The 27,961-nt window shown below is 39.2% G+C and overlaps 1 protein-coding gene across 2 annotated transcripts; it reads left to right on the top strand.

Moving 5' to 3' along the window:
* The first annotated feature begins 164 nt into the window (after positions 1–164).
* Positions 165–27,578, top strand: LOC133646930 (MAGUK p55 subfamily member 4-like). Of its 2 annotated transcripts, XM_062042871.1 has the most exons (11): positions 165–315; positions 404–439; positions 8,661–8,685; positions 9,905–9,919; positions 14,256–14,297; positions 14,377–14,547; positions 15,569–15,649; positions 15,726–15,819; positions 18,277–18,385; positions 19,982–20,116; positions 22,574–27,578. In XM_062042871.1, the coding sequence occupies exons 1-11, from the start codon at positions 295–297 to the stop codon at positions 22,766–22,768; spliced, it is 924 nt and encodes a 307-aa protein (XP_061898855.1). In that variant the 5' UTR covers positions 165–294; the 3' UTR covers positions 22,769–27,578. The 2 variants fall into 2 exon arrangements, with proteins under 2 accessions (XP_061898855.1, XP_061898865.1); XM_062042881.1 differs by lacking the exon at positions 9,905–9,919.
* The last annotated feature ends 383 nt before the right edge of the window (positions 27,579–27,961 follow it).

Genomic DNA, 27,961 nt, shown 5'->3' with positions numbered 1-27,961 from the left:
TGCAATGTTAATATTTCATCATTGATATATAAACTATCAGACTGCGTGGTCGCTAGTAGTGGCTTTCAGTAGGCCTCTAAGTAAGTTGTTTTGTGTGAGCTTTTATTTTGAAAAGAAAATAGACACTGACTCCGCCCCCTCCCCCGGAAATACATCCGGGTCGTTTTAGACTCTTCAATACCTCTAGTTTACAGGGAATGTAAGTACATAACGCTTTTAAATGTGGTGTGTTTATTCCACAAAAATACTCCCAACACACACTTTTAAATAATAATACAACCACCCAAACGGAATATGGACAACGGCATCTCAAAGGTAACGTTTATATTACGAAGTAGCTGTTAAGGCATGTTAGCATAGTAACTTGTGATTATCTGTAGCTTATAATATGTTTTGTTCATAGAAATTGCAACCCAGGGAGCTGCCGCCTCTACCGCAGGTTAGTATGTGATTACAAAACACCACAACTGTATTAACCGTGTTAAAAACGGCATAAGTACCTTTTTTGTTACAGTATGCGCCAGGGACGTGCACATGATTATAGAGGGGCAGGGGCTCAAAGTCAGAAAAGGGCAGGACATTTTTTTTTGGTCCTTTACACAATATGGAAATTAATGTCAAATTTAATTTGCTAATAGGAAGCTAACTACTTAGCTGTGTGTCCTTTGTAGGTAAAAGTGATTGCCATTTCTTTTATGTCAACAAATTATTGTCATAATGAGTTAATTCACATTATCATAGGCTTGGAAGACATGAAAAGCAACAAAACACTGGTTTATTATTAGGCTATATATTGTTAAAGATAAGCACTTTAATATTGAACATTGAACAGTGCAACATGAACTTTGAAAAAAAATACAAAAATAAATACCGTAATTTCCGGACTATAAGCCGCTACTTTTTCCCCTCGTTCTGGTCCCTGCGGCTTATACAAGGGTGCGGCTTATTTACGGCCTGTTCTTCTCCGACACCGACGAAGAGGATTTCGGTGGTTTTAGTACGCAGGAGGAAGACGATGACACAATGATTAAAGACTGACTTTTCATATACCGGTAGGCTGGTTATTTTGATAACGTACAGGCGAGCACTTTGTATTACTTTGCACCATTGTATTATTTGTACTCTGCACGAATGCTGTTCGCCATGTCAAAGATGTAATAGTTTGATTGAATGATTGAAAGATTTATTGATAATAAATGGGACGCTTTGCGTTCCCAAACAGTCATCTCTGTCCCGACAATCCCCTCCGTGGTAGCAGGAACCCCTATATACTACGCTAATTACACATCAAAACCCTGCGGCTTATAGTCGGGTGCGGCTTATATATGGAGCAATCTGTATTTTCCCCTAAATTTAGCTGGTGCGGCTTATAGTCAGGTGCGGCTTATAGTCCGGAAATTACGGTACCCAAATGGAAAAAACTTCAATGTGAAAATATGTCCTTCTTCCCTTAACTTGATGAAAACACCATCAAGTTGTAACTTATGGTCTTTCTCACTTAATGCTCAGACTAAACAACTGAAACGCAATACAGGGCCAAAAATATGGACCAGGGGCCAGTAGAGGGCTGTAGGATGGAGGCCACCCATACCCAAATATGCTCCTCAATGTAAATTCAGGGCTTCCATGAAATGCTGTGAAATCAGTGCACAATCAGTAGCCAAACCTTCTGGGGGCCTTAAAGCAGCAACCAGCACCTCCAAAACCCTCAAATCTAAACTCCAAATATCCCAGAACAAGCTAGTCAGGTTACTTCTAGACCTCCACCCCAGATCCCACCTCACTCCTACCCACTTCTCCAAAGTGAGCTAGCTCAAGGTGGAGGACAGAGTTAAACAACTTGCACTGAGCCTAGTCTATAAAATCCACTACACCTCCCTGATACCGAAGTACATGTCAAACTACTTCCTTAACGTAAATGACCGCCATAACCACAACACCAGGGGGAGCTCCACTAACCACGTTAAACCCAGATTCCGAACTAACAAAGGTCTTAACTCATTCTCTTTCTATGCCACATCAATGTGGAATGCGCTCCCAACAGGTATAAAAGAAAGGGCATCTCTATCCTCCTTCAAAACCGCAATAAAAGTTCACCTCCAGGCAGCTACAACCCTAAACTAACACCCTCCCCGGATTGCTAATAATCAAATGTAAACAATCAAATGCAGATACTTTTTCTTATGCCTTCTGATCTCTCTTTCTCTCTCTCTCTCTCTCTCTCTCTCTCTCTCTCTCTCTATGTCCACTACTTGCTGTCCATATCCTACCCCCCCCTCCACACCCCTAATTGTAAATAATGTAAATAATTCAATGTGATTATCTTGTGTGATGACTGTATTATGATGATAGTATATATGATAGTATATATCTGTATCATGAATCAATTTAAGTGGACCCCGACTTAAACAAGTTGAAAAACGTATTGGGGTGTTACCATTTAGTGGTCAATTGTACGGAATATGTACTTCACTGTGCAGCCTACTAATAAAAGTCTCAATCAATCAAAAATCAATGAAAAACCTTCTGGGGGCCATGTCCCTGTAGATGTTGATCACATCATTGTGATTTATGACTACGTCTTTTTCAATTTCTCTACTGTGAGAGAAATGTGATCCGCCGTAAACACAGTGCATTTTATTTAGAAAATTAACCCGGTGTTTTATTTTCAGGCATGTGATTTTTCCGTCTAAAGTCGGAATTCCGTCTTTTTTTAATCTCGGGGAAAAAAAAAAATTATCTCCCGTTTTTCCGTTTTTTTCCCCGACCCTAAATCAAGATTCGAGACGTAGTTTATATTACGCCGTAGTTGATTGGTCGATATGTTCCTTGTGACCAATCAGGACATCTGTTATGAATGATGACGTTAATAACGTCATCATTCATAATGGTTATTACCGCCATTTTCCATATGTAAACGATGTCGGTTCTCGAGAGAAAGGACGCTTTACGAGTAAAAGAAATTGATAAACATGTCAAAAATAAGTTTGGATGGGACTGGATGGAAAGGGAAATCACTGATACTGTTGGGAAGAAGGAAGTTACGACTTTGTTCGGTGATTTTATTCGGAAAATCGATCGTCCCGGAAAGGTTTTGTGCACGTGGTGTCATGATAATATTGACTATGGATCACCAGGTTTCAAGGCTTTGGAAGTACATGCGAAACGCCAAAAACATTTGAAACAACTTGAAGCAAGGAAAACAAACTTTTCACTATCTGGTACTTTTGGATGTCAACCGAAAGTGACATGGAGAGGAAAGATCCACCCACTTCAGTTGCAGACAGGGTTGTTAATAATGAGGTAAGCTAAAAAATATTTGCTTGCGAAATACACATGTTTGTTTTAAATATTAACCAATTATTGCTTTGCGAAATATAAATGGGTTTTTCTAAAAATAAAAAGCCACGTGAAAATATATTATGAAATTACAGAAATTCCGTCAGTCTTCCCCAGGGCAGCTGTGGCTACGAAAGTAGCTTACCACCACCAGGTGTGAATGAATGATGGGTTTTTAACATGTAAAGCGACTTTGAGTACTTAGAAAAGCGCTATATAAATACCAGGTATTATTATTATTATTATTAAAGAGTCGCATTATTGATTCCAGTTAACAATTTATTTGAAATAAATTTGCATATAATACTATTTTGTAATATTAAGTTCTTATGTAGTCTCTTGAAACTTTTGTCAGTGGTGTAACAATCTTGAAGGTCAATATTTTCACACTTGTTTCATGCAATATGTCAGTGTCCTCACATTATTATTATTTCCTATTGTCAAATATGAGTAAACAATACTAAACATGTTTAATTATTTTCATAAATTTATATCCTATTTTGGCGAAAAGAATGAAATGTTTACATTTGGTATTTTGTTATATTTATCCAAAAATCCAAAAAAGAAGCTACAAAAGCAGAGACCAAAAGGAAAATGCAGGCTGCTCAGAAATTTGCAAGGAAGGCTCATGTTAGGGCTCTCCGAGAAAGCTAATGTGTGAAGTGAACTGAAGTAATGTGGTAATACTGTAAATAAAGTGTAGATAATATCACTGATCAATGTGACACCTGTGGATGTGAAATGAACACAAGATGTAAATATTAGTGACTAAATACTGTTGGGACTGAACCATACAGTGATCCATTAGGATCATTGGGTTATGTATGTTCTATTAATGATGTTTTCATGTCTTTAAACACTAAAATATTTTCTTCAAATGGTGCTGTCTTTGTTAATTTTGGTTAAATTGGTGAAAAACCAGGAGCTTCGGGGGGGCGTTGCCCCCCTTGTCCCCCCACCAGGGCACTGGACCTTCGTCCCCCAGACCCCCGGAAATTTTTTCAGTCTTTTTCATTGTGGTCGAATCACATGCCTGTATTTTGTACACTACTTCCTGTCCCGCGCGATCCGCTCTGCTCTGTGCGGAATTGATGTGCCGTGCTCAATTGATGCGCCGTGCTCCGATGTCCGGCAAAAACAGAAGCTGACACATTGAATAATAGAATAATACAGCGTTTTTCTGCAATATTACCCATATTAGATGCTGAATAAGTGGACGGCGACTAGACCATAACTCACAGCTTCAAGTTGCTCCACTGTCACGTCTCCTCAGGGGCGCAGTTGGCTCTCTCTCCTCTCACTTACTCACTCACTCGCCCTCTCTCTCTCTCTCTCTCTGGCGGAAGCGGCAGGCTCAAACAACCCGGTATTACAAGAAAATGTGGAGTTTTTGTACCGCTGTTTTTTGTTTTTTACGTCCCTGACAGGAATTTATTAGTGTTGTTTAAAGAAAAAAAAAAGAAAAAAAACACAGACAGAGGGCACTTTTTAAGACGAGGCAAAAAAGGGCAGGGGCTCAAGCACCCATAGGCCCCTATGTGTGCACGTGCCTGGTACACTGTAACAAAAAAAAAGAAAGTTGAGAAAACGCAAATTTTCAAGGCAACATGATGCAACAAGATTTTTGCGTTTTCTCAACTTTTGACTACTGCTAAATAGTGAAATATGATTTGCAAATGTTGGACTAATTATAGTTTTCAAGTTAGTCAGACTCAGAAATAAGGTTTCACTATGTTTAACTACCAAAACAGTGTCTGGCCAGCAGTAGTCAAAAGTTGAGAAAACGCAAAAATCTTGTTGCATCATGTTGCCTTGAAAATTTGCGTTTTGTCAACTTTTTTTTTTTACAGTGTATGCGCACTTCCGTATTTGCGTGACGTCAGACAGATATCACTAGTGACGTCACGCCCCTCTGACCAAGCTAGTAGGGGCAAAGTGCCAGCAGTGTGTTGCAGAGGGCACGTACACCAAGACAAGAATGCATGTACATTGTGCAGCATATGCTTGCAAAATACGCAACAAGGACACAGAGGATAACATTTAGATCAGGGGTCACCGACCTTTTTGAAAGCAAGAGCTACTTCTTGGGTAGTGATTAATGCGAAGGGCTACCAGTTTGATACACCCTTAGATAAATTGCCAGAAATAGCCAATTTGCTCAATTTACCTTTAACTCTATGTTATTATTAATAATTAATGATATTTACACTTAATTGAACGGTTTAAAAGAGGAGAAAACACGAAAAAAATGACATTTAAATTCTGAAACATAGTTTATCTTCAATTTCGACTCTTTAAAATTCAAAATTCAAACCGAAAAAAAGGAGACAAAAACTAGCTAATTCAAATCTTTTTGAAAAAATTTAAAAAATAATTTATGGAACATCATTAGTAATTTTTCCTGATTAAGATTAATTTTAGAATTTTGATGACATGTTTTAAATAGGTTAAAATCCAATCTACACTTTGTTAGAATATATAACAAATTGGACCAAGCTATATTTCTAACAAAGACAAATCATTATTTCTTCTAGATTTTCCAGAACAAAAATTTTAAAAGAAATTCAAAAGATTTTGAAATAAGATTTAAATTTGATTCTACAGATTTTCTAGATTTGCCAGAATAATTTTTTTGAATTTTAATCATAATAAGTTTGAAGAAATATTTCACAAATATTCTTCGTCGAAAAAAAAAGAAGCTAAAATGAAGAATTAAATTAAAATTTATTTATTATTCCTTACAATAAAAAAAATAAATTTACTTGAACATTGACGCCGCCTTCCGCCAGATTGTAGCTGAGATAGGCTCCAGCGCCCCCTGTAACCCCAAAGGGAATAAGCGGTAGAAAATGGATGGATGGATGGATTGATTTAAATTGTCAGGAAAGAAGAGGAAGGAATTTAAAAGGTAAAAAGGTATATCTGTCTAAAAATCCTAAAATCATTTTTAGGGTTGTATTTTTTCTCTAAAATTGTCTTTCTGAAAGTTATAAGAAGCAAAGTAAAAAAAAATGAATGAATTTATTTAAACAAGTGAAGACGAAGTCTTTAAAATATTTTCTTGGATTTTCAAATTCTATTTGAGTTTTGTCTCTCTTAGAATTAAAAATGTCGGGCAAAGCGAGACCAGCTTGCTAGTAAATAAATAAAATTTAAAAAATAGAGGCAGCTCACTGGTAAGTGCTGCTATTTGAGCTATTTTTAGAACAGGCCAGCGGGCTACTCATCTGGTCCTTATGGGCTACCTGGTGCCCGCAGGCACCGCGTTGGTGACCCCTGGTCTATATTGATATATAATGTAGGAACCAGAAATGTTAATAACAGAAAGAAACAACCCTTTTGTGTGAATGAGTGTAAATGGGGGAGGGAGGTTTTTTGGGTTGGTGCACTAATTAGGGTCCGCACAGGACCATTGTCAAAGGGAGTCCTTTTGCAATGGGACGAAAGGACACTATTGAATTTGTAAGGTTTTATTATTAATCTTTATTATTATTATTCTTCCGCACCGTTGCGCACTACTTTGCCCCCCTTAACATGCTTCAAAAGTCACCACATTTTTTACACACATACAAACACGGGTACAGCACATTTTTAGTCAAAAAACCAAACCCCAAAAATCAAAATTGCGCTCTAGCGCCCCCTAGGAAAAAACAAAAACAAACTGCCTGTAACTCCCACTAGGAAGGTCGTAGAGACATGAAACAAAAACCTGTATGTAGGTCTCACTTAGACCTACAACTCATAATGACACATCCTCGGGCAAAAACCAACAGGAAGGTGGCAATTTCCCATTTAAGACAAAAATGTACTAAAAACACTCATTTTTGCCTCTTTGAGCTGTAATTTCACCCCCTTAAAATACTTCAAAACTCACCAAAATTCTCACACACATCGGGACTGGTGGAAATTGCGATCTAAAAAAAAAACGAAGCAGGTAACTCTTCTCCCAGAGCTTAAAGGCCTACTGAAATGACATTTTTTTATTTAAACGGGAATAGCAGATCCATTCTATGTGTCATACTTGATCATTTCGCGATATTGCCATATTTTTGCTGAAAGGATTTAGTAGAGAAAATCGACGATAAAGTTTGCAACTTTTGCTCGCTGATAAAAAAAAGCCTTGCCTGTAGCGGAAGTAGCGTGACGTCACAGGAGCTAGTATTCCTCACCATTCCCCGTTGTTTACAATGGAGCGAGAGAGATTCGGAGTGACAAAGCGACGATTACCCCGTTAATTTGAGCGAGGATGAAAGATTCGTAGATGAGGAACATTACAGTGAAGGACTTGAGAGGCAGGGATGGACGAATCTTTTTTCGCTCTGACCGTAACTTAGGTACAAGCTGGCTCATTGGATTCCACACTCTCTCCTTTTTCTATTGTGGATCACGGATTTGTATTTTAAACCACCTGGGATACTATATCCTCTTGAAAATGAGAGTCGAGCACGCGAAATGGACATTCACAGTGACTTTTATCTCCACGACAATACATCGGCGACACACTTAGCTACTGAGCTAACGTGATAGCATCGTTCTCAAATGAAGATAGAAACAAAATAAATAAACCCCTGACTGGAAGGATAGACAAAAGATCAACAATACTATTAAACCATGTACATGTAACTATACGGTTAAAAATTCCAAGGCTTAACAATGCTGTTGCTAAGGACGCTAAGGCTAATTTAGCAACTTAGCAACCGGACCTCACAGAACTATGATAAAAACATTAGCGCTCCACCTACGCCAGCCAGCCCTCATCTGCTCATCAACAGCCGTGCTCACCTGCGTTCCAGCGATCGACGGCGCGACGAAGGACTTCATCCGTGGGTTTGGCGGCAAGCATCGGCTAGGCGTAGTAAGTAGTCCTTGTTGTGTTGCTGTAAGTATTGTACTTAGCCGCTAAGACACCGATCGATCCCACCTACAACGTTCTTCTTTGCAGCCTCCATTGTTCATTAAACAAATTGCAAAAGATTCACCAACACAGATGTCAAGAATACTGTGGGATTTTGTCGAAGAAAACAAGAGGTTTTTATATCGGGTCCGATGGGGTCCAACCACTTCCGTGGATTTTGTGACGTCACGTGCATAAATCATATCCAAAGGAGTTTTTCAACCGGAAGTGTGGCGGGAAATGTAAAATGTCACTTTATAAGTTAACCCGGCCGTATTGGCATGTGTTGCAATGTTAAGATTTCATCATTGATATATAAACTATCAGACTGCGTGGTCGCTAGTAGTGGCTTTCAGTAGGACTTTAATCATGATGTAAAAAAAACACATTTCTCAATAACTCCACACTTGTTTTCTCTCTCCGCCAGATGAGGAAGCTTTTGAATCTGGTAGGTAAGTCTTTGTTAGATGAATATTAGAGATGTCCAATAAATGCTTTAAAATGTAATATCGGAAATTATCGGTATCGTTTTTTTTAATTATCGGTATCGGTTTTTTATTTTTTTTATTTTTAATTAAATCAATATAAAAAACACAAGATACACTTACAATGAGTGCACCAACCCAAGAAACCTCCCTCCCCCATTTACACTCATTCACACAAAAGAGTTGTTTTTTTCTGTTATTAATATTTCTGGTTCCTACATTATATATCAATACAGTCTGCAAGGGATACAGTCCGTAAGCACACATGATTGTGCGTGCTGCTGCTCCACTAATAGTACCGTATTTTTCGGACTATAAGTCGCAGTTTTTTTCATAGTTTGGGTGCGACTTATACTCAGGAGCGACTTATGTGTGAAATGCTTAACACATTAGCGTAAAATATCCAATAATATTATTGATGTCATTCACGTAAGAGACTAGACGTATAAGATTTCATGGGATTTAGCGATTAGGAGTGACAGATTGTTTGGTAAACGTATAGCATGTTCTATATGTTATAGTTATTTGAATGACTCTTACCATAATATGTTACGTTAACATAGCAGTTGGTTATTTATGCCTCATATAACGTACACTTATTCAGCCTGTTGTTCACTATTCTTTAGACATTTTAAATTGCCTTTCAAATGTCTATTCTTGCTGTTGGCTTTTATCAAATAAATTTCCCCCCAAAAATGCGACTTATAAATGTTGTTTTCCTTCTTTATTATGCATTTTCGGCCGGAGCGACTTATACTCCGAAAAATACAGTACTAACCTTTAACAGTTAATTTTACTCATTTTCATTAATTACTAGTTTCTATGTAACTGTTTTTATATTGTTTTACTTTCTTTTTTATTCAAGAAAATGTTTTTAATTTATTTATCTTATTTTACTTAATTAATTTTTTTAAAAGGACCTTATCTTCACCATACCTGGTTGTCCAAATTAGGCATAATAATGTGATAATTCCACGACTGTATATATCGGTATCGGTTGATATCGGTATCGGTAATTAATAGTTGGAAAATATCGGATATCGGCAAAAAAGCCATTATCGGACATCCCTAATGAATATGCTTTGCCTTGTACGCCCTAGCTTCCTTGTAATATAGATATGTTTATGTTAGCATTTTTTTTGTATAATTTGCTTCTTTTGATCTGCTTTTTGATGCGGCACGTCAGAGGAACTCAGAGACGGTGAGAGGTTAAACATTGGATCATTTATTCAACAACATTGCATTTTTCTCTTTTAAAGTTAGACATAAGAAGATTTATAATAATAATAATAATACCTGGGATTTATATAGCGCTTTTCTAAGTACCCAAAGTCGCTTTACATGTTAAAAACCCATCATTAATTCACACCTGGTGGTGGTAAGCTACTTTCGTAGCCACAGCTGCCCTGGGGTAGACTGACGAAATGTACCTTTCGAGTAGAGCAGGCCTGGGCAATTATTTTGACTCGGGGGCCACATTTAGAGAGAAAAATGTGTCTGGGGGCCGGTATATCTTTTTTTTTTTTTTTTTTTTGAAGACAGAGGGGGGAATTGTGGGGACAAGAGGGGGATTAGACAGAGAGACAAAAACAACAACAGCAAACACAACAACAACAGAGCAACATCAGCAAATACGACATGTACAAATATGATGGTAAAAGTAATAGCAAATAAGCAGTTAGCGAAAATTTAAAAAAAAATACAGAAATGACAATGAGCATTATTACACTAAAAATGGAGCAATATGAATACCAATAGAAATAGTGCTATTGATAATAAACAATACCAGTACTTTACCTTTATTATCAACAATTTACCTTTATTATCAACAATCGGTATATCTATTTTAGGAACACTAATACAAAACCTCACAATAATGTCTGATTGAATGCTAAAAACGTTATGACAGACCGCCTTAAAAAACGTAATGGAATTTCACATGTTTCTATGAACGATAAAACATTGAATATTGACAAAATATAAATGTCACACCCCCTTTCGATCGACATATTTTACAATCAAGTGAAACGCGACAAAAATGCAACAAACATTGAAATATGAACGCGAAGGCTACAAAATAAACCCACCTACAATCTGATACATCTGATATTTGCTGAATTCCCCCCAGGGATCAATAAAGTACTTTCTATTCTATTCTATTATATTCTATATATCACTAAGCTTTAGAACTTTGTCATAAAAAATCTCCTTCCGCGTCTGTGGAAACGCTTCCCGCCCACACTGCTTGGTGCCTCGTCTGAGCTGCTGTGACGTAGATGACCATAGTAACTAATTAGATTACCATAGTAACTAATTAGATGACCATAGTAACAAATTACATGACCATAGTAACTGGTGTATCATCCATAAGCGCAGATTCCAACCATTGAAATACTTAGTATAGTTCAAGACGTACGGTCATTAGAAAACATGACTGTACATCATAATGGCAGCTACACTTTCCATCTTAAACATCTAAAAAAATTATTTGAGAATGTCCGGCGGGCCAGATTGAAAAGCTCAACGGGCCGCATGTGGCCCCCGGGCCTTAATTTGCCCAGGTCTGGATTATGACCTGCACCATTTTGAGTGCAAATGTGCATTCACATTGATAAAGTAAGGCAACATGCAGGCCGCTGTCAGTACTCCATACTTGCCAACCCTCACGATTTTCCCGGGAGACTCCCGAATTTCAGTGCCCCTCCCGAAAGTCTCCCGGGGCAACCATTTTCCCGAATTTCTCCCGATTTCCACCCGGACAACAATATTGGGGGCGTGCCTTAAAGGCACTGCCTTTAGCGTCCTCTACAACCTGTCGTCGCGTCCGCTTTTCCTCCATACAAACATGTGGCGGCCCAGTCACATTATATATGCGGCTTTTGCACACACATGAGTGAATGCAAGACATACTTGATCAACAGCCATACAGGTCACACTGAGGGTGGCCGTATAAACAACTTTAACACTGTAGCACACTGTGAACCTACACCAAACAAGAATGACAAACACATTTCGGGAGAACATCCGCACCGTAACACAACATAAACACAACAGAACAAATACCCAGAACTAGGGATGTCCGATAATGGCTTTTTGCCGATATCCGATATGCCGATATTGTCCAACTCTTTAATTACCGATACCGATATCAACCGATATATACAGTCGTGGAATTAACACATTATTATGCCTAATTTGGACAACCAGGTATGGTGAAGATAAGGTACTTTTTAAAAAAATGAATCAAATAAAATAAGATAAATAAATTAAAAACATTTTCTTGAATAAAAAAGAAAGTAAAACAATATAAAAACAGTTACATAGAAACTAGTAATTAATGAAAATTTGTAAAATTAACTGTTAAAGGTTAGTACTATTAGTGGAGCAGCAGCACGCACAATCATGTGTGCTTACGGACTGTATCCCTTGCAGACTGTATTGATATATATTGATATATAATGTAGGAAGCAGAATATTAATAACAGAAAGAAACAACCCTTTTGTGTGAATGAGTGTAAATGGGGGAGGGAGGTTTTTTGGGTTGGTGCACTAATTGTAAGTGTATCTTGTGTTTTTTATGTGGATTTAATAAAAAAAACAAAAACAAAAAAAAAACGATACTGATAATAAAAAAACCGATAATTTCCAATATTACATTTTAACGCATTTATCGGCCGATAATATCGGCAGACCGATATTATCGGACATCTCTACCCAGAACCCCTTGCGGCACTAACTCTTCCGGGACGCTACAATATACACCAACCCCCCCCTCCCCCCCCCCCCACCTAAACCCCCCCCCCCCCCCCCCATCTCCCGAATTCAGAGGTCTCAAGGTTGGCAAGTATGCAGTACTCGGAAACTGTGAGCATGCAGTATCGCACTTTCGCCACCCACACGAGTCGCCATCTTGGCTATGTGGTGGAATGCGGGCGACTAACTCAAGTGGTGACAATTCATAATTAAAACGGTGCCAAAATCTTTGCGCGTAAAAATTACACGATATGCATTGCCTGTCTGCTCGCACACACATTCATTTTGTGTGCGCGTGGATTACAAACCCCGTTTCCATATGAGTTGGGAAATTGTGTTAGATGTAAATATAAACGGAATGCACTACTAGGGATGATGTTTGATAAGAAATTATCGAGTTCGAGCCTATTATCGAATCCTCTTATCGAACCGATTCCTTATCGATTCTCTTATCGAGTCCAGATAGGTTGTTGTATATGGAAAAAAACACACAATATTTGGTTTAACAAAAGCTCACTTTTATTATATAATAAAAAAATAAAATCCAATAAATAAATAAATATTGACTGTTACCCACCTAAAAAAATAAAATAAATAAATATTGACTGTTGTTACCCAAAGTATATTAAGTGGGATTTTTCAGAGAAACAAATATATACAGTAACACAAAAACAAGCTGTCTCTGTGATCACTATAGGTGTATAAATAATAATATAGTGTTAAATAAAATCAGTCCCTTGGGCACAAAACTGAAAATAATACAGCTCTCCAAAAAGTGCACTTCTGCTGCTATTGGAACATAACTGTTTGTTATGATGCTTTGACATTTTTGCACTTTATTTCTTTATTGAAAGAAAATTATATGAAGAGAAAAGTTGTTTGCAAATGTGGTTACAATGCTAAAAAATGAAAAGTTAAAGATAAAAAAAAAAAAACACTTTATTGAGTTAACATTATTTCTTTATGGGGGAAAAATGTTATGAGCTAGAGAATATAACAACTACACTACCCAGCATGCAACGGGAGTTACGAGCATGCGCGGTAGCCCCGAAAAGTGTTGCATGTTGCCACGCTGTGAAAGTAAACGTCAAGAACTCAGGTAACACGCCTCGTCTGCATTATTTATAATTAGACAGACAACACATCTACAGTGTGATTTTGTTTTGTTTACAAGGAAAGAAAAACAAAAGTTAAAAAAGGGAGATATGTTGTATATATATGTATGTGCTGCGGTTGTTTTAAGAACGTTGCGACAGCTGCCGTAAAGGAGGTGCGTTGCTAGCCTGGTTGCTATGTTTCCGGTTGGTCGTAAAAGTGTTCTTCATGTGTTTTACCCTGCTCAAATCTCTCAGTAAAGTTATTCGATGGATTATAGCTTTTGTTTTGAACTTTATTACACCTTGGAGCGCTTTTTCCCGTCCATTGTTTTCCTGCTTTCGCTATCTGCGCCTAATGACTGAGCTACGCGACGTCATTTCTTGTGATGTCCCACGGAGCATTTCTGGTCGGGACGGGATCCGAATAAAGAATCAACTCTTTTCCTTTACTATAGTGGTCTCGATAACGGGTACCGGTTCTCAAAAAGGGATTCGAGTCCGAGGACTCGGTTCTTTTCTTATCAAACAACCGGGAAAACCGGTTTCGAGTATCATCCCTACACTGTACTATCAAAGTGTGCGCACTCACAGACTAAGTACACAGTATACACTTACTTCTATTATTGGAGTATACTGAAGGGAATGATTTGTGTTTTTTGTCTCCCGTTTGTTTTCCTATCAATTCAGAGGGTGATGACTTAAGCAGCAACTTTGTGGGCGTGTACTTAGGTGTGTCTTCAAACTCTCACGTGGACTGAAACATTATTATTTACAAGGTGTAGATAGCTTAACATGTTTTTTTTCTCAGCTGGATTCAGGCACAGCTTGCGTCTCTGTCGCAGGCGGCGCAGCACCGCCCTAACGTCCTGCCCCGCCCACTGTCCTAATAGCTGCAACAGCGCCCTCATCTGCACCTATGAAGAGGTGGTGCGCTACCAGCGCAGCAGAAATGATGTGCACCGTCTCATCGCCCTCCTAGGTACATATTATTCCTTCTTACTGTTGCGTTGACCAGCATTCCTCCAATGGGGAATTCAAATTGCTAGTCTCTCCCAGATTCTTTTTATGGCAATAAGCTGATGTTTATATTCAATCAACAGGCAGCAGTTGGTATTTTGTGGTTTATTCTCCAAGCTTAGAGGACAAACTGAGACCAATCCAGCACACCAGCGTTCCCCAGCCCGGTCCAGATCGGTCTCCCCTCAAACCCCCGGAAGTCCCGTGATCTTCCCTCTGTCCCTCGCCCCCACTCGCTTTGTTTAGACTACTCCGAGTTATCTCTACTCTGACACATTCCAATCTAGAAGGCCAACACCTTACTATGAGACACTAAAGAAGGAAGAATACTAGCTATTCTTTATATGACTATAGGAGTTTAGAAAGAAGTAACACTTAAATATGGATATGATTCTGATCTGCTTCCAACATTACCTACACTACCGTTCAAAAGTTTGGGGTCACATTGGAATGTCCTTATTTTTGAAGGAAAAGCACTGTACTTTTCAATGAAGATAACTTTAAACTAGTCTTAACTTTAAAGAAATACACTCTATACATTGCTAATGTGGTAAATGACTATTCTAGCTGCAAATGTCTGGTTTTTGGTGCAATATCTACATAGGTGTATAGAGGCCCATTTCCAGCAACTATCACTCCAGTATTCTAAAGGTACAATGTGTTTGCTCATTGGCTCAGAAGGCTAATTGATGATTAGAAAACCCTTGTGCAATCATGTTCACACATCTGAAAACACTTTAGCTCGTTACAGAAGCTACAAAACTGACCTTCCTTTGAGCACATTGAGTTTCTGGAGCATCACATTTGTGGGGTCAACTAAACACTCAAAATGGCCAGAAAAAGAAAACTTTCATCTGAAACTCGACAGTCTATTCTTGTTCTTAGAAATGAAGGCTATTCCACAAAATTGTTTGGGTGACCCCAAACTTTTGAACGGTAGTGTACATACCTTTGGAGAATACACTTTTGTCCGTCTGCTGCAGGTCCATCAGGTGTGGGAGTCAATGAACTGCGCAGGTGCCTGATTGAAATGAATCCCAACACATTCCAAGGCGCAATACCTCGTATGTGACGTAGCTCTTGATTAGCGTGACTCAAAGACGAACTCAAACGGCAAACATGTCTCTTCTTCTCTCTCAGACACAACAAGAGCACCCAAAGGATACGAGGAGTTGGGCAGAGAATATCACTTCACCAGCCGAGAGGAATTTGACAACATGGTGTACAAAAACAGGTGTGACCTTCTCATTTCGCCCTGTTAATAACTAGAAATATAGAGGTATGCTCGTAGGTAAGCCAAAGGTAAGGTAGAATTGGTGGATATCCTACTGCAAAAACAATACCATTTGCTGCAGTATGCCTGAGAAAAAGAGAAGAGTACATGCACAGTATGGACACATATCACCTTTCACGCTATCAAGTCAAGTCAAGTCAACTTTATTTATATAGCACATTTTCAACAACTTTTTAGATTGAACCAAAGTGCTTTACAGGTTAAAAAAAAAGCATGGAGCAAACAAAAAAAAAAAAAAAGGATATAAACAATGAATGTGCTAAACAAGATAGTGCAAATGCAATACGGTAAAAGGGGTCGAATAAAAAGTTTAAACATTTGCAGAATAAAAATAATAATAATAAAAGTGCGACAAATTGAAAAATACAACTAAAGCGAAGGGGTGGGAGGGGGGGGGGACTAGAAATGGTGGCCTAGTGGGCGGACTCAGCTCGGGTCAAAGGCCAGCGAGAAGAGGTAGGTCTTAAGGAGGGTTTTGAAGACCCCCAGGCTACGCTATGGAGAACAAGACAAAGTGTAAACCATGCCGAGATCGTCAGTGCTAAAACAACTGAATTGATGTGGCTTTTGCAGGGGAGTCACCCTGACAATATTAATAATATAACGTATTTTACGGACCATAGGGCGCACCGGATTATAAGGCGCACTCCCCATGAATGGTCTATTTTCGATCTTTTTTCATATATAAGGCACACCGGATTATAAGGCGCATTATAGGACTCATATTAGTTTTTTTAAATTAAAAACACTTCCTGGTGGTCTACATTAGTGTTTTCCGCGAGATACAGTCTGGTGTGCCGTGGGAGATCTAATTTCACCTATTTGGGTTCAAAATATTTTTTGCAAAGCAGTAATTATAGTCTGCAAATGATGTGTTGTTGTTGAGTGTCGGTGCTGTCTAGAGAGTAACCGTGTAATACTCTTCCATATCAGTAGGTGGCAGCCGGTAGCTAATTGCTTTGTAGATGTCGGAAACAGCGGGAGGCAGTGTGCAGGTAAAATTATGTCTAATGCTTAAACCAAAAATAAACAAAAGGTGAGTGCCCCTAAGAAAAGGCATTGAAGCTTAGGGAAGGCTATGCAGAACGAAACTGAAACTGAACTGGCTACAAAGTAAACAAAAACAGAATGCTGGACGACAGCAAAGACTTACTGTGCAGCAAAGACGGCGTCCACAATGTACATCCGAACATGACATGACGGTCAAGAATGTCCCCACAAAGAAGGATAAAAACAACTGAAATATTCTGGATTGCTAAAACAAAGTAGATGCGGGAAATATCACTCAAAGGAAGACATGAAACTGCTGCAGGAAAATACTAAAAAAAGAGAAAACACCACCAAAATAGGAGCGCAAGACAAGAAGTAAAACACTACAAACAGGAAAACAGCAAAACAGTCCAAATAAGTCAGGGTGTGATGTGACAGGTGGTGACAGTACACCTACTTTGAGACAAGAGCTATAGTGATGCATGCTTGGTTATGCTTTAAAGTCATATCCAACAATTGCGACAACGACTTTTTACTTTCAACTGAGTTTCGTTTTTTAATGATTTCTGCTGGTGGTGTGCCTCCGCATTTTGTGCCTTGGCTCAAAAAAGGTTGAAAAACACTGCACTACATAACATGTGATGCTGGTTCTTTGCTCAAAATGTGGCATAGATGATGTTTTACACATCATCTTCAAGTCGCTTTCTGACAGTCGCTTCAGGATGCACCGTTTTGTGGGCGCTCTTATTTACGTGCCTCCACTTGGACAGCGTCTTCGCCCCGTCATCTTTGTTGTTGCGGTGTAGCGTGCAAGGACGGGAGTGGAGGAAGTGTCAAAAGATGGCGCTAACTGTTTTAATGACATTCACACTTTACTTCAATCAACAACGGAGCAAGCATCTCCTCATCCGTGGCTCACTAGTGCAACAACAACACCCGAAATGTGTCCAGTGAAAAACCGTCCGACCGAAACTCTCTAATAACTAAAGTTCCTTGGGTGAATAATGTAAAGTCGCTACACCGGTATGTTTTAGTGCTTTCATGGTGAGTTTACTGACAGATATAAGTAAGAACTTTACACTACTTTATATTAGAAATGGCAACAGTGGAGGATGAATGTCACATAACAAGAAGATAGAGACAAAGAAGAAGCTTACCGACTACAAAGGCGGACGCGTGCAATTTTTCAGGATTTATGCAGATCCCAAATACAGATCAGCAGGTACCAGAAGGTAAGAAATGTCGCTTTTGCATAATATTGCGAAACAAAACGGCAGATAATATGTCTTACCTTATACACACACCATAATAATACTCCTATGTTAAATGCGCCGACAATCCATCAAGCGGTGGCGGCAACTCATTTTGACAGCAAGTGTTGTTGTTGTCGCCCACAATGACGTGCAGGTTCCTGGAGTACGGCGGGTATAAAGGCAATCTATACGGCACGAGCAGGGAAGCAGTGAAGGAAGTTTTAAACAGCGGGAAGATCTGTGTGATTGACATTGAACCAAATGTGAGTACAGAACCCAGAAGCAGTGAAGTTGTCACATTGTGTAAATGGTAAATAACAATAGAATACAACAAATCCTTTTCAACTTATATTCAATTGAATAGACTGCAAAGACAAGATATTTCATGTTCACACTGAGAAACTTTGTTATTTTTTGCAAATAATCATGAACTTAGAATTTAATGGCAGCAAAACATTGCAAAAAAGTTGTCACAGGGGCATTTTTACCAGTGTGTTACATGGCCTTTCCTTTTAACAACACTCAGTGAAGGTTTGGGAACTGAGGAGACACATTTTTGAACCATTTCAGGTTGAATTCTTTCCAATTCTTGCTTGATGTACAGCTTAAGTTGTCCAACAGTCTCCCTTCTCATACTTTAGCCTTCACACATTTTCAATGTCTGGACTACAGGCAGGCCAGTCTAGTACCAGCACTCTTTTACTATGAAGCCACGTTGATGTAACACGTGTCTTGGCATTGTCTTGCTGAAATAAGCAGGGGCGTCCGTGATAACATCGCTTGGATGGCAACGTATGTTACTCCAAAAGCTGTATGTACCTTTCAGCATTAATGGTGCCTTCACAGATGTGTAAGTTACCCATGTCTTGGGCACTAATACACCCCCATACCATCACACATGCTGCCTTTTACACTTTCACCCTAGAACAATCCGGATGGTTCTTTTCCTCTTTGGTCCGGAGGACACGACGTCCACAGTTTCCAAAAACAATTTGAAATGTGGACTCGTCAGACCACAGAACACTTTTCCACTTTGCATCAGTCCATCTTAGATGAGCTCTGGCCCAGCGAAGCCGGCAGCGTTTCTGGGTGTTGTTGATAAATGGCTTTGGCTTTGGCATAGTAGAGTTTTAACTTGCACTTACAGATGTAGCGACCAACTGTAGTTACTGACAGTGGGTTTTCTGAAGTGTTCCTGAGCCCATGTGGTGATATCCCTTACACACTGATGTCGCTTTTTGATGGAGTACCGCCTGAGGGATGGAAGGTCTGTAGTATCATGGCTTACCTGCAGTGATTTCTCCAGATTCTCTGAACCTTTTGATGATATTACGGAGCGTAGATGGTGAAATCCCTAAATTCCTTGTTGAGAAATGTTGTCCTTCAACAATTAGCTCAGGCATTTGTTGACAAAGTGGTGACCCTCGCCCCCGTCCTTGTTTGTGAATGACTGAGCATTTCATGGAAGCTGCCTTTATACCCAATCATGGCACCCACCCGTTCCCAATTAGCCTGTTCACCTGTGGGATGTTCCAAATAAGAGCATTCCTCAACTTCCTCAGTATTTTTTGCCACTTGTGCCAGCTTTTTTGAAACATGTTGCAGGCATCAACTTCCAAATGAGCTAATATTTGCAAAAAAGAACAAAGTTTTCCAGTTGGAACGTTAAATATCTTGTCTTTGCAGTCTATTCAATTGAATATAAGTTGGAAAGGATTTGTTGTATTCTCTTGTTATTGACTATTTACACAACGTGACAACTTCACTGCTTCTGGGGGTTTGTAGATAGACGTACTTTACAAAATGATGGTTACTTGTAGGAAATGGTCATTGGGAAAGCACCTCACACGTGTCTTCAGGCCATTCAGGCGGTGAGAACACATGACCTGCGGGCGTACATCATCTACGTGAAGCCGCCGCCGCCGCAGCAACTGAGGGAGACCAGACAGAACTCCTACATAACCACTGACTACCACATCGACCGCCCCTTCAAGGTGAGCCCCGTCTAACGCACTCAGGTAGAAGTGTGAGCCTGTTTACCGTATTTCCTTGAATAGCCGCAGGGGCGTTAATTAATTTAAAACCTCCTGTCACACCTGCGTTTACCGGAAACCGGCGGGATGGCCGTGCATGCGGTAATTATTTTAAAACCTCTTCTCACTCCGGCGTTTACCAAAAGGAATCCATAAAATTTAGGCGTGCGCTTTGAGTGTGATGTAAGCATACCATCATGAAAAGCACATTTAATTAAAAAAAACGTTATTATGGTCTTACCTGTACTTATAAATGGAGTCCATTTGCAGCTCCTTCTGACCAAAAGCATCGATAACTTGTTTATAGAAGTCTTCCTTATTTTCTTTCTTCAGTTTTAAAAGTCTCTGTTTCGATGGAGATATTCCTTTAATTATTACCTCCTGCTTCGATTGAAAGTCCAGTTTAGAAAACTGTTTTATTTTATGTATGTAATCCTCCATTTTAAAAGTTCAGGCAGAGGACAGAAAAAAAAATCTCTTGCTGCGTGTGTTCACTTCTTCTGCAGTACCGGAAGTCGCAAGAAGGATCACTAGCGCGGCAGCGCCCTCTACCACCAGGAGGCGGGAGTCATTTAATGACTTATACCAGGGGTGGGCAATTAATTTTCACCGGGGGCCGCATAAGCAACCCGAGCACTGCTGGAGGGCCACACGACAATATTTCAATTAAATTTTGCTCAATATTATTTTTGATATACCGTAAGATAAATAATAATGATGATAATAATAATAATAATTAATAATAATAATAATAATTTAATTTAACCTAACTTAACTTTATACAAAAGCAGATTGCTTTTGATGGTCACTTTATCCTGCATTATCCAACATTTTTCCCCATCAGATTTGGACAACCATCTGTTGTTAAAAATAGTTTTTAATCATATTTATTTGATATTGTTTTTTATATTGGTTTTATATGTAATTGTTTTTTCTTTTTATTCAGTCATTGGTGGAGCTAAGGATAATATTTGAATATTGTTTGTAATATTATTGTGCAGCACTTTGGAAACATTTTGTTGTTTAAATGTGCTATATAAATAAAGTGGATTGGATTGTCACACCTGCCAGCTTGTCCCAACACGCATTTACCTCTGTGAACAAGTCATTACCTGTGGTTGTCTCTTTAATTGACTGCATCAGAGCTCTCATCCAAAGTTAGCGAAAAACAGCCCATGTCTCCGGGCATTATCAGCGCAACAAAGTCCAATAAGCACTCCTTAATAAACTCTCCGTCAGAAAACGCCTTACTTTTTCTGGCGCTTTTGTGAGAAATGACGAAACTTGTCCTGACGGCTGCATCTCTGGGGGTGTGAAATATGGCACAAAGTCCTTGTTGGCTTTGCAGTTTTACCATCAACGCATCAGCCTCCCTTGCGCGCGCTTCATCAGACATATTCCGGTATTTTCCCTCGTGTTTCTTCGTGTAGTGGCGATTAAAATGATATTTAAACACAGCAACCTGTGTACCACACATTAAGCAAACGGCTTTATCATTAATTTATGTCAAGAAATACTTGGCAGTCCATCTCTTGTTGGAAACACGCCATTCCTCATCAACTTTTCTTTTTTTAGCGTCTCATCACTTGTCGCTGTGCACCTTCACTCACAGGTTCCCCCCGGACATACGGCATAAATAACACATTTCAAAATAAAAGCAGCACAGTTGTATTGCGCGCACGACATAGATGTTTTTTAAACTTTATTTTGTAATTTGTAATTGCGCCGTTCAATTCACTCACAATCGCACACGCGCATACGTCCACACGGAAGTAATACAAATAACGCTTTTCAAAACAAAAGCAGCACCGTTGTATTGCACACTCGACATAGATACTTTTTTAAATTTATTTTGTAATTTATGATTGGCCTCACGCGGGCCGGACAGGGATGCGCAAAGGGCCGGATGCGGCCCGCGGGCCGTACAATGCCCAGGTCTGACTTATACAGTATTTCACACACGCAGCTACGGTATATTAATAAAACATAGCTGCTTACTGTTCTCTTTAGCATACTGTACAGGTATTCAATAGCTTGGACCTTAAATCCTACTGAAAAGCTCTTTATCTTTTTTCCTTTGTGCGATTGTAAACTATTGAAAGCAGTTTCCTCCATTTTGAAAATGAGGACAGATGCGTCACTCGTGACGTAACGAATTTGACCCGGTGGAAGTTCTAGCCATATGCTAAATATTTTGCGAAACGAGTTTGACCCGGCGAAAATTACAGACATGCGATAATAAAATTAATATTTTGCGAAACGAATTTGATCCAGCTTCAATAATAAACCGGCGATAAGGCCAAGCATGCGTTAATTATTTTGAGAAACGAGTTTGACCCGGCAGTAATTCTAGACGTGCGAATACTATATTCCCTGCGCCAATTCAAGGAAATACGGTAACCCCGTTTACTCCCGTAGGATGAGGACTTCCAGGAGATGGAGGAGGCCGCCCACAAGATGGAGTCTCACTACGCACAGTTCTTTGATGGTGTGATCGTCAACGAGGACCTGAAGGAGTCCTGTCTCCAGCTGCTGGCAGCAGTACAAGAGGCGCAGGACGAGCCACAGTGGCTTCCTGCCAGCTGGATAACACCCGCCACAGAAGTAGAATAACACTTCTACCCGCCACAGAAGTAGAATAACACTTCTACCCGCCACAGAAGTAGACTAACACTTCTACCCGCCACAGAAGTAGAATAACACTTCTACCCGCCACAGAAGTAGAATAACACTTCTACCCGCCACAGAAGTAGACTAACACTTCTACCCGCCACAGAAGTAGAATAACACTTCTACCCGCCACAGAAGTAGAATAACACTTCTACCCGCCACAGAAGTAGAATAACACTTCTACGCACGACAATTTTAACACCAGATCTAGCCGTCATGTTCTTTACTTTTATATACCTGCACAAAAACAGTATTGCCTCGCTCGCAAATGGACTTCTGTCAGTACACTTCAGTTAGTACACTGAGGGCTCCAGTTTTGACCGTGCGCATCGTGTACTTACCGTATTTTTCGGACTATAAGTGGCAGTTTTTTTCATAGTTTGGCCGGGGGTGCGACTTATACTCAGGAGCGACTTATGTGTGAAATGATGAACACATTAGCGTAAAATATCAACTACCGTAATTTCCGGACTATAAGCCGCACCAGCTAAATTTAGGGGAAAATACAGATTGCTCCATATATAAGCCGCACCCGACTATAAGCCGCAGGGTTTTGATGTGTAATTAGCGTAGTATATAGGGGTTCCTGCTACCACGGAGGGGATTGTCGGGACAGAGATGACTGTTTGGGAACGCAAAGCGTCCCATTTATTAACAATAAATCTTTCAATCATTCAATCAAACTTTCACATCTTTGACATGGCGAACAGCATTCATGCAGAGTACAAATAATACAACGGTGCAAAGTAATACAAAGTGCTCGCCTGTACGTTATCAAAATAACCAGCCTACCGGTATATGAAAAGTCAGTCTTTAACCATTGTGTCATCGTCTTCCTCCTGCGTACTAAAACCACCGAAATCCTCTTTGTCGGTGTCGGAGAAGAACAGGCCGTAAATAAGCCGCACCCTTGTATAAGCCGCAGGGACCAGAACGAGGGGAAAAAGTAGCGGCTTATAGTCCGGAAATTACGGTAATATTATTGATGTCATTCACGTAAGAGACTAGACGTATAATATTTCATGGGATTTAGCGATTAGGAGTGACAGATTGTTTGGTAAACGTATAGCATGTTCTATATGTTATAGTTATTTGAAGGACTCTTACCATAATATGTTACGTTAACATACCAGTTGGTTATTTATGCCTCATATAACGTACACTTATTCAGCCTGTTGTTCACTATTCTTTAGACATTTTAAAGGCCTACTGAAATGATTTTTATTTATTTAAACAGGAATAGCAGATCCATTCTATGTGTCATACTTGATCATTTCGCGATATTGCCATATTTTTGCTGAAAGGATTTAGTAGAGAAAATCAACGATAAAGTTTGCAACTTTTGCTCGCTGGTAAAAAAAAGCCTTGCCTGTAGCGGAAGTAGCGTGACGTCACAGGAGCTAGTATTCCTCACAATTCCCCGTTGTTTACAATGCAGCGAGAGAGATTCGGACCGAGAAAGTGATGATTACCCCATTAATTTGAGCGAGGATGAAAGATTCGTGGATGAGGGACGTGAGAGTGAAGGACTAGAGTGCAGTGCAGGACGCATCTTTTTTCGCTCTGACCGTAACTTAGGTACAAGCTGGCTCATTGGATTCCACACTCTCTCCTTTTTCTATTGTGGATCACGGATTTGTATTTTAAACCACCTGGGATACTATATCCTCTTGAAAATGAGAGTCGAGAACGCGAAATGGACATTCGGTGCCTTTTATCTCCACGACAATACATCGGCGAAATGCTTTACCTACGAGCTAACGTGATAGCATCGTGCTTTAACTGCATATAGAAACAAAAGAAATAAACCCCTGACTGGAAGGATAGATAGAAAATCAACAATACTATTAAACCGTGGACATGTAAATACACGGTTAATGCTTTCCAGGCTGGCGAAGGTTAACAATGCTGTGCTAACGACGCCATTGAAGCTAACTTAGCAACCGGACCACACAGAGCTATGCTAAAAACATTAGCTCTCCACCTACGCCAGCCAGCCCTCATCTGCTCATCAACACCCGTGCTCACCTGCGTTCCAGCGATCGGCAGAAGGACGAAGGACTTCCCTCGATGCGTTTGGCGGCCCGGAGACGTAGGAAGTCAAGGTGAGGTCGGTGGCTAGCGCGGCTAGCGCTCCAACAAAGTCCTCCTGGTTGTGTTGCTGTAGTCCGCTGCTAATACACCGATCCCACCTACAACTGTCTTCTTTGCAGCCTTCATTGTTCATTAAACAAATTGCAAAAGATGTCCAGAATACTGTGGAATTATGAAATGAAAACAGAGCTTTTTGTATAGGATTCTACGGGGTACCATAACTTCCGTTACTCTGACTTCGTCACGCGCATACGTCATCATACCGCGACGTTTCAGCCGGATATTTCCCGGGAATTTTAAAATGTCACTTTATAAGTTAACCCGGCCGTATTGGCATGTGTTGCAATGTTAAGATTTCATCATTGATATATAAACTATCAGACTGCGTGGTCGCTAGTAGTGGCTTTCAGTAGGCCTTTAAATTACCTTTCAAATGTCTATTCTTGCTGTTGGCTTTTATCAAATACATTTCCCCCAAAAAATGTGACTTATACTCCAGTGCGACTTATATATGTTTTTTTCCTTCTTTATTATGCATTTTCGGCCGGTGCGACTTATACTCCGAAAAATACGGTCCCATAAATGATAATAGCAATGTTTACTCGCTTCCTCTTCAACTCCTTTTTCATTAGGGCCCGAGTAGCAAAAGCTGTGAAGTCCCTATCAAATTTGCTTGGTTTTATTAATATCCTCCCACTCTTAACATGCACGACAACTCACCATTTTTTGCAAAAGCGTCCGGTCCGGCGAAAACTTTGAAAATTTTAGGGTTTCCGAACACAAATTGACTCTCTAGCGCAGGGGTGACAAACTGGTTTTCATTGAGGGCCACAACGCAGTTATGGTTGCCCTCAGAGGGCCACTTTTAACAATGAGTAATGAATGAATATACATGTGTGTATATATATATATATATTAGGGATGTCCGATAATGGCTTTTTGCCGATATCCGATATTCCGATATTGTCCAACTCTTTAATTACCGATACCGATATCAACCGATGTATGCAGTCGTGAAATTAACACATTATTATGCCTAATTTGGACAACCAGGTATGGTGAAGATAAGGTACTTTTTTTTTTTTAAAATAAAATAAGATAACTAAATTAAAAACATTTTCTTGAATAAAAAAGAAAGTAAAACAATATAAAAACAGTTACATAGAAACTAGTAATTAATGAAAATGAGTTAAATTAACTGTTAAAGGTTAGTACTATTAGTGGAGCAGCAGGACGCACAATCATGTGTGCTTACGGACTGTATCCCTTGCAGACTGTATTGATATATATTGATATATCATGTAGGAACCAGAATATTGATAACAGAAAGAAATGGGGGGAGGGAGGTTTTTTGGGTTGGTGCACTAATTGTAAGTGTATCTTGTGTTTTTTATGTTGATTTAATTAAAAAACAAAAAAAAAATGATACAGATAAAAAAACCGATACCGATAATTTCAGATATTACATTTTAACGCATTTATCGGCCGATATTATCGGACATCCCTAATTGTCACCTTTAGGAACTAAGTGTAAAGTGTACTGCATCCTTTTGTTGCACAATCAAGGATCGGGTCAGCTGGAAGATTGAACTAGATTTATTCAAAAGCGGTCACAGACTCACAGGTAAATGCTACAGCGTTGGTCGCAGCAGCCAGGTGCAAGAATGAGACCCGAAGGGGAAGTCTTCTCCATGCAGGGGCAGACAAGCTTGGTGATGTTTACTTTGGAACTTTGCAAAATGATTTGTCTTTGACGCCTTAAATCCTGTATTTTGTTCCTTCTATGGGACGCAGGTGAGCTTTGGTATCGCAGTAATCCTAACATAAACAATGTAAGACTTTTGAACAAGAGCATCCTTGACGTAGCAAGGAAGGATAAAACACAGGTTAAGACATCAAAGTGACCTGTCTTGAAGGAAAAATGTGTGTGGTGTACTTGTAATATTAAGGGATTTGTCAAGTGGATGTAAGTAAAATAGATGTAGAGCAAAAGGTTATATACTGTAGAATAATTAACACTTCATGATGTACGTACTGAGTTGTAAGTGTGTGAAATGATTGCTCATTGTGCGTTTTGAGTGCAACATTCGCAGTGCACTGCATTTTGTCGCTCGAAATGCAAATAATGGAAGTGCGCGAACTGAGTTACGCTTCAGTGTCCAATGTTTACAAGCAATCTGAGGTAATGTTATTTGATTTGGTATATTTTTTATTTCAAATATGCAAAACAAACAAGAGCAAGCCTGATCCAGTACAGTGCTATAGCCTTAACAGCCATTAGAACCAAATGAAAACAATGGAGAATAAAAAACGGAAAAAAATAAACAAAATGAGCAATGGACTTTCTTTTATTTTTATTTTTTTTACATATTTGAAAAGGAGTGAGAAGAAGTTTACACTTATTTAATCCCACCCCCTTTCTTTAAATCGGGGGTCCCCAAACTACGGCCCGCGGGCCGAATCCGGCCCCCCAGCATCCAAAATCCGGCCCACAGGAAGTCCCAAGTTAAAAAAATAGTTTATTTTTTAAATCTTTCCTTTATTTTTTTTCATTTTATTTTTATTGACATTCCTATCCATTACATCATATTCACATAAATCATATATCTATTGTCTGCCCTAAATGTCAAAATATTTGTGTTTATATCCCATCCATACCACCCCCCCCCCCCCCCCAAAAAAAGAAACAACAAAGTAATATCTACAAATACATCGATTACATAAACAGAAAAAAAATAAAATAAAAAAAGGAAATAATACATTAATTCGAAAAATTAAAGTCAGGTTTATGGGGCGTGACAAATCTTTCCTTTCTAATCCATTAAATGTTGATGAACATCGATGTTAATTGATGTTAAATGACAAAACGGATTATAAAGACAATGTATTTATGTATATATACATATATATATATACACTACCGTTCAAAAGTTTGGGGTCACCTAAACAATTTTGTGGAATAGCCTTCATTTCTAAGAACAAGAATAGACTGTGGAGTTTCAGATGAAAGTTCTCTTTTTCTGGCCATTTTGAGCGTTTAAT

The sequence above is a fragment of the Entelurus aequoreus genome, linkage group LG01, assembly GCF_033978785.1.
Source record: "Entelurus aequoreus isolate RoL-2023_Sb linkage group LG01, RoL_Eaeq_v1.1, whole genome shotgun sequence".
In the NCBI taxonomy this organism is placed as follows: Eukaryota; Metazoa; Chordata; class Actinopteri; order Syngnathiformes; family Syngnathidae; genus Entelurus; species Entelurus aequoreus.
Note: the sequence above shows the minus strand (reverse complement) of the source record. Positions and strands in the feature narration are given on the sequence as shown.

What these genes read in the sequence shown, in the direction of transcription:
- LOC133646930 (XM_062042871.1), top strand. Translation starts at nt 295, where the DNA reads ATGGACAACGGCATCTCAAAG. An exon ending in TGGACAACGGCATCTCAAAG is followed by an intron (nt 316 to 403) that starts GTAACGTTTATA and finishes TTTTGTTCATAG; the next exon opens with AAATTGCAACCCAGGGAGCT. An exon ending in CCGTCTCATCGCCCTCCTAG is followed by an intron (nt 14,548 to 15,568) that starts GTACATATTATT and finishes CGTCTGCTGCAG; the next exon opens with GTCCATCAGGTGTGGGAGTC.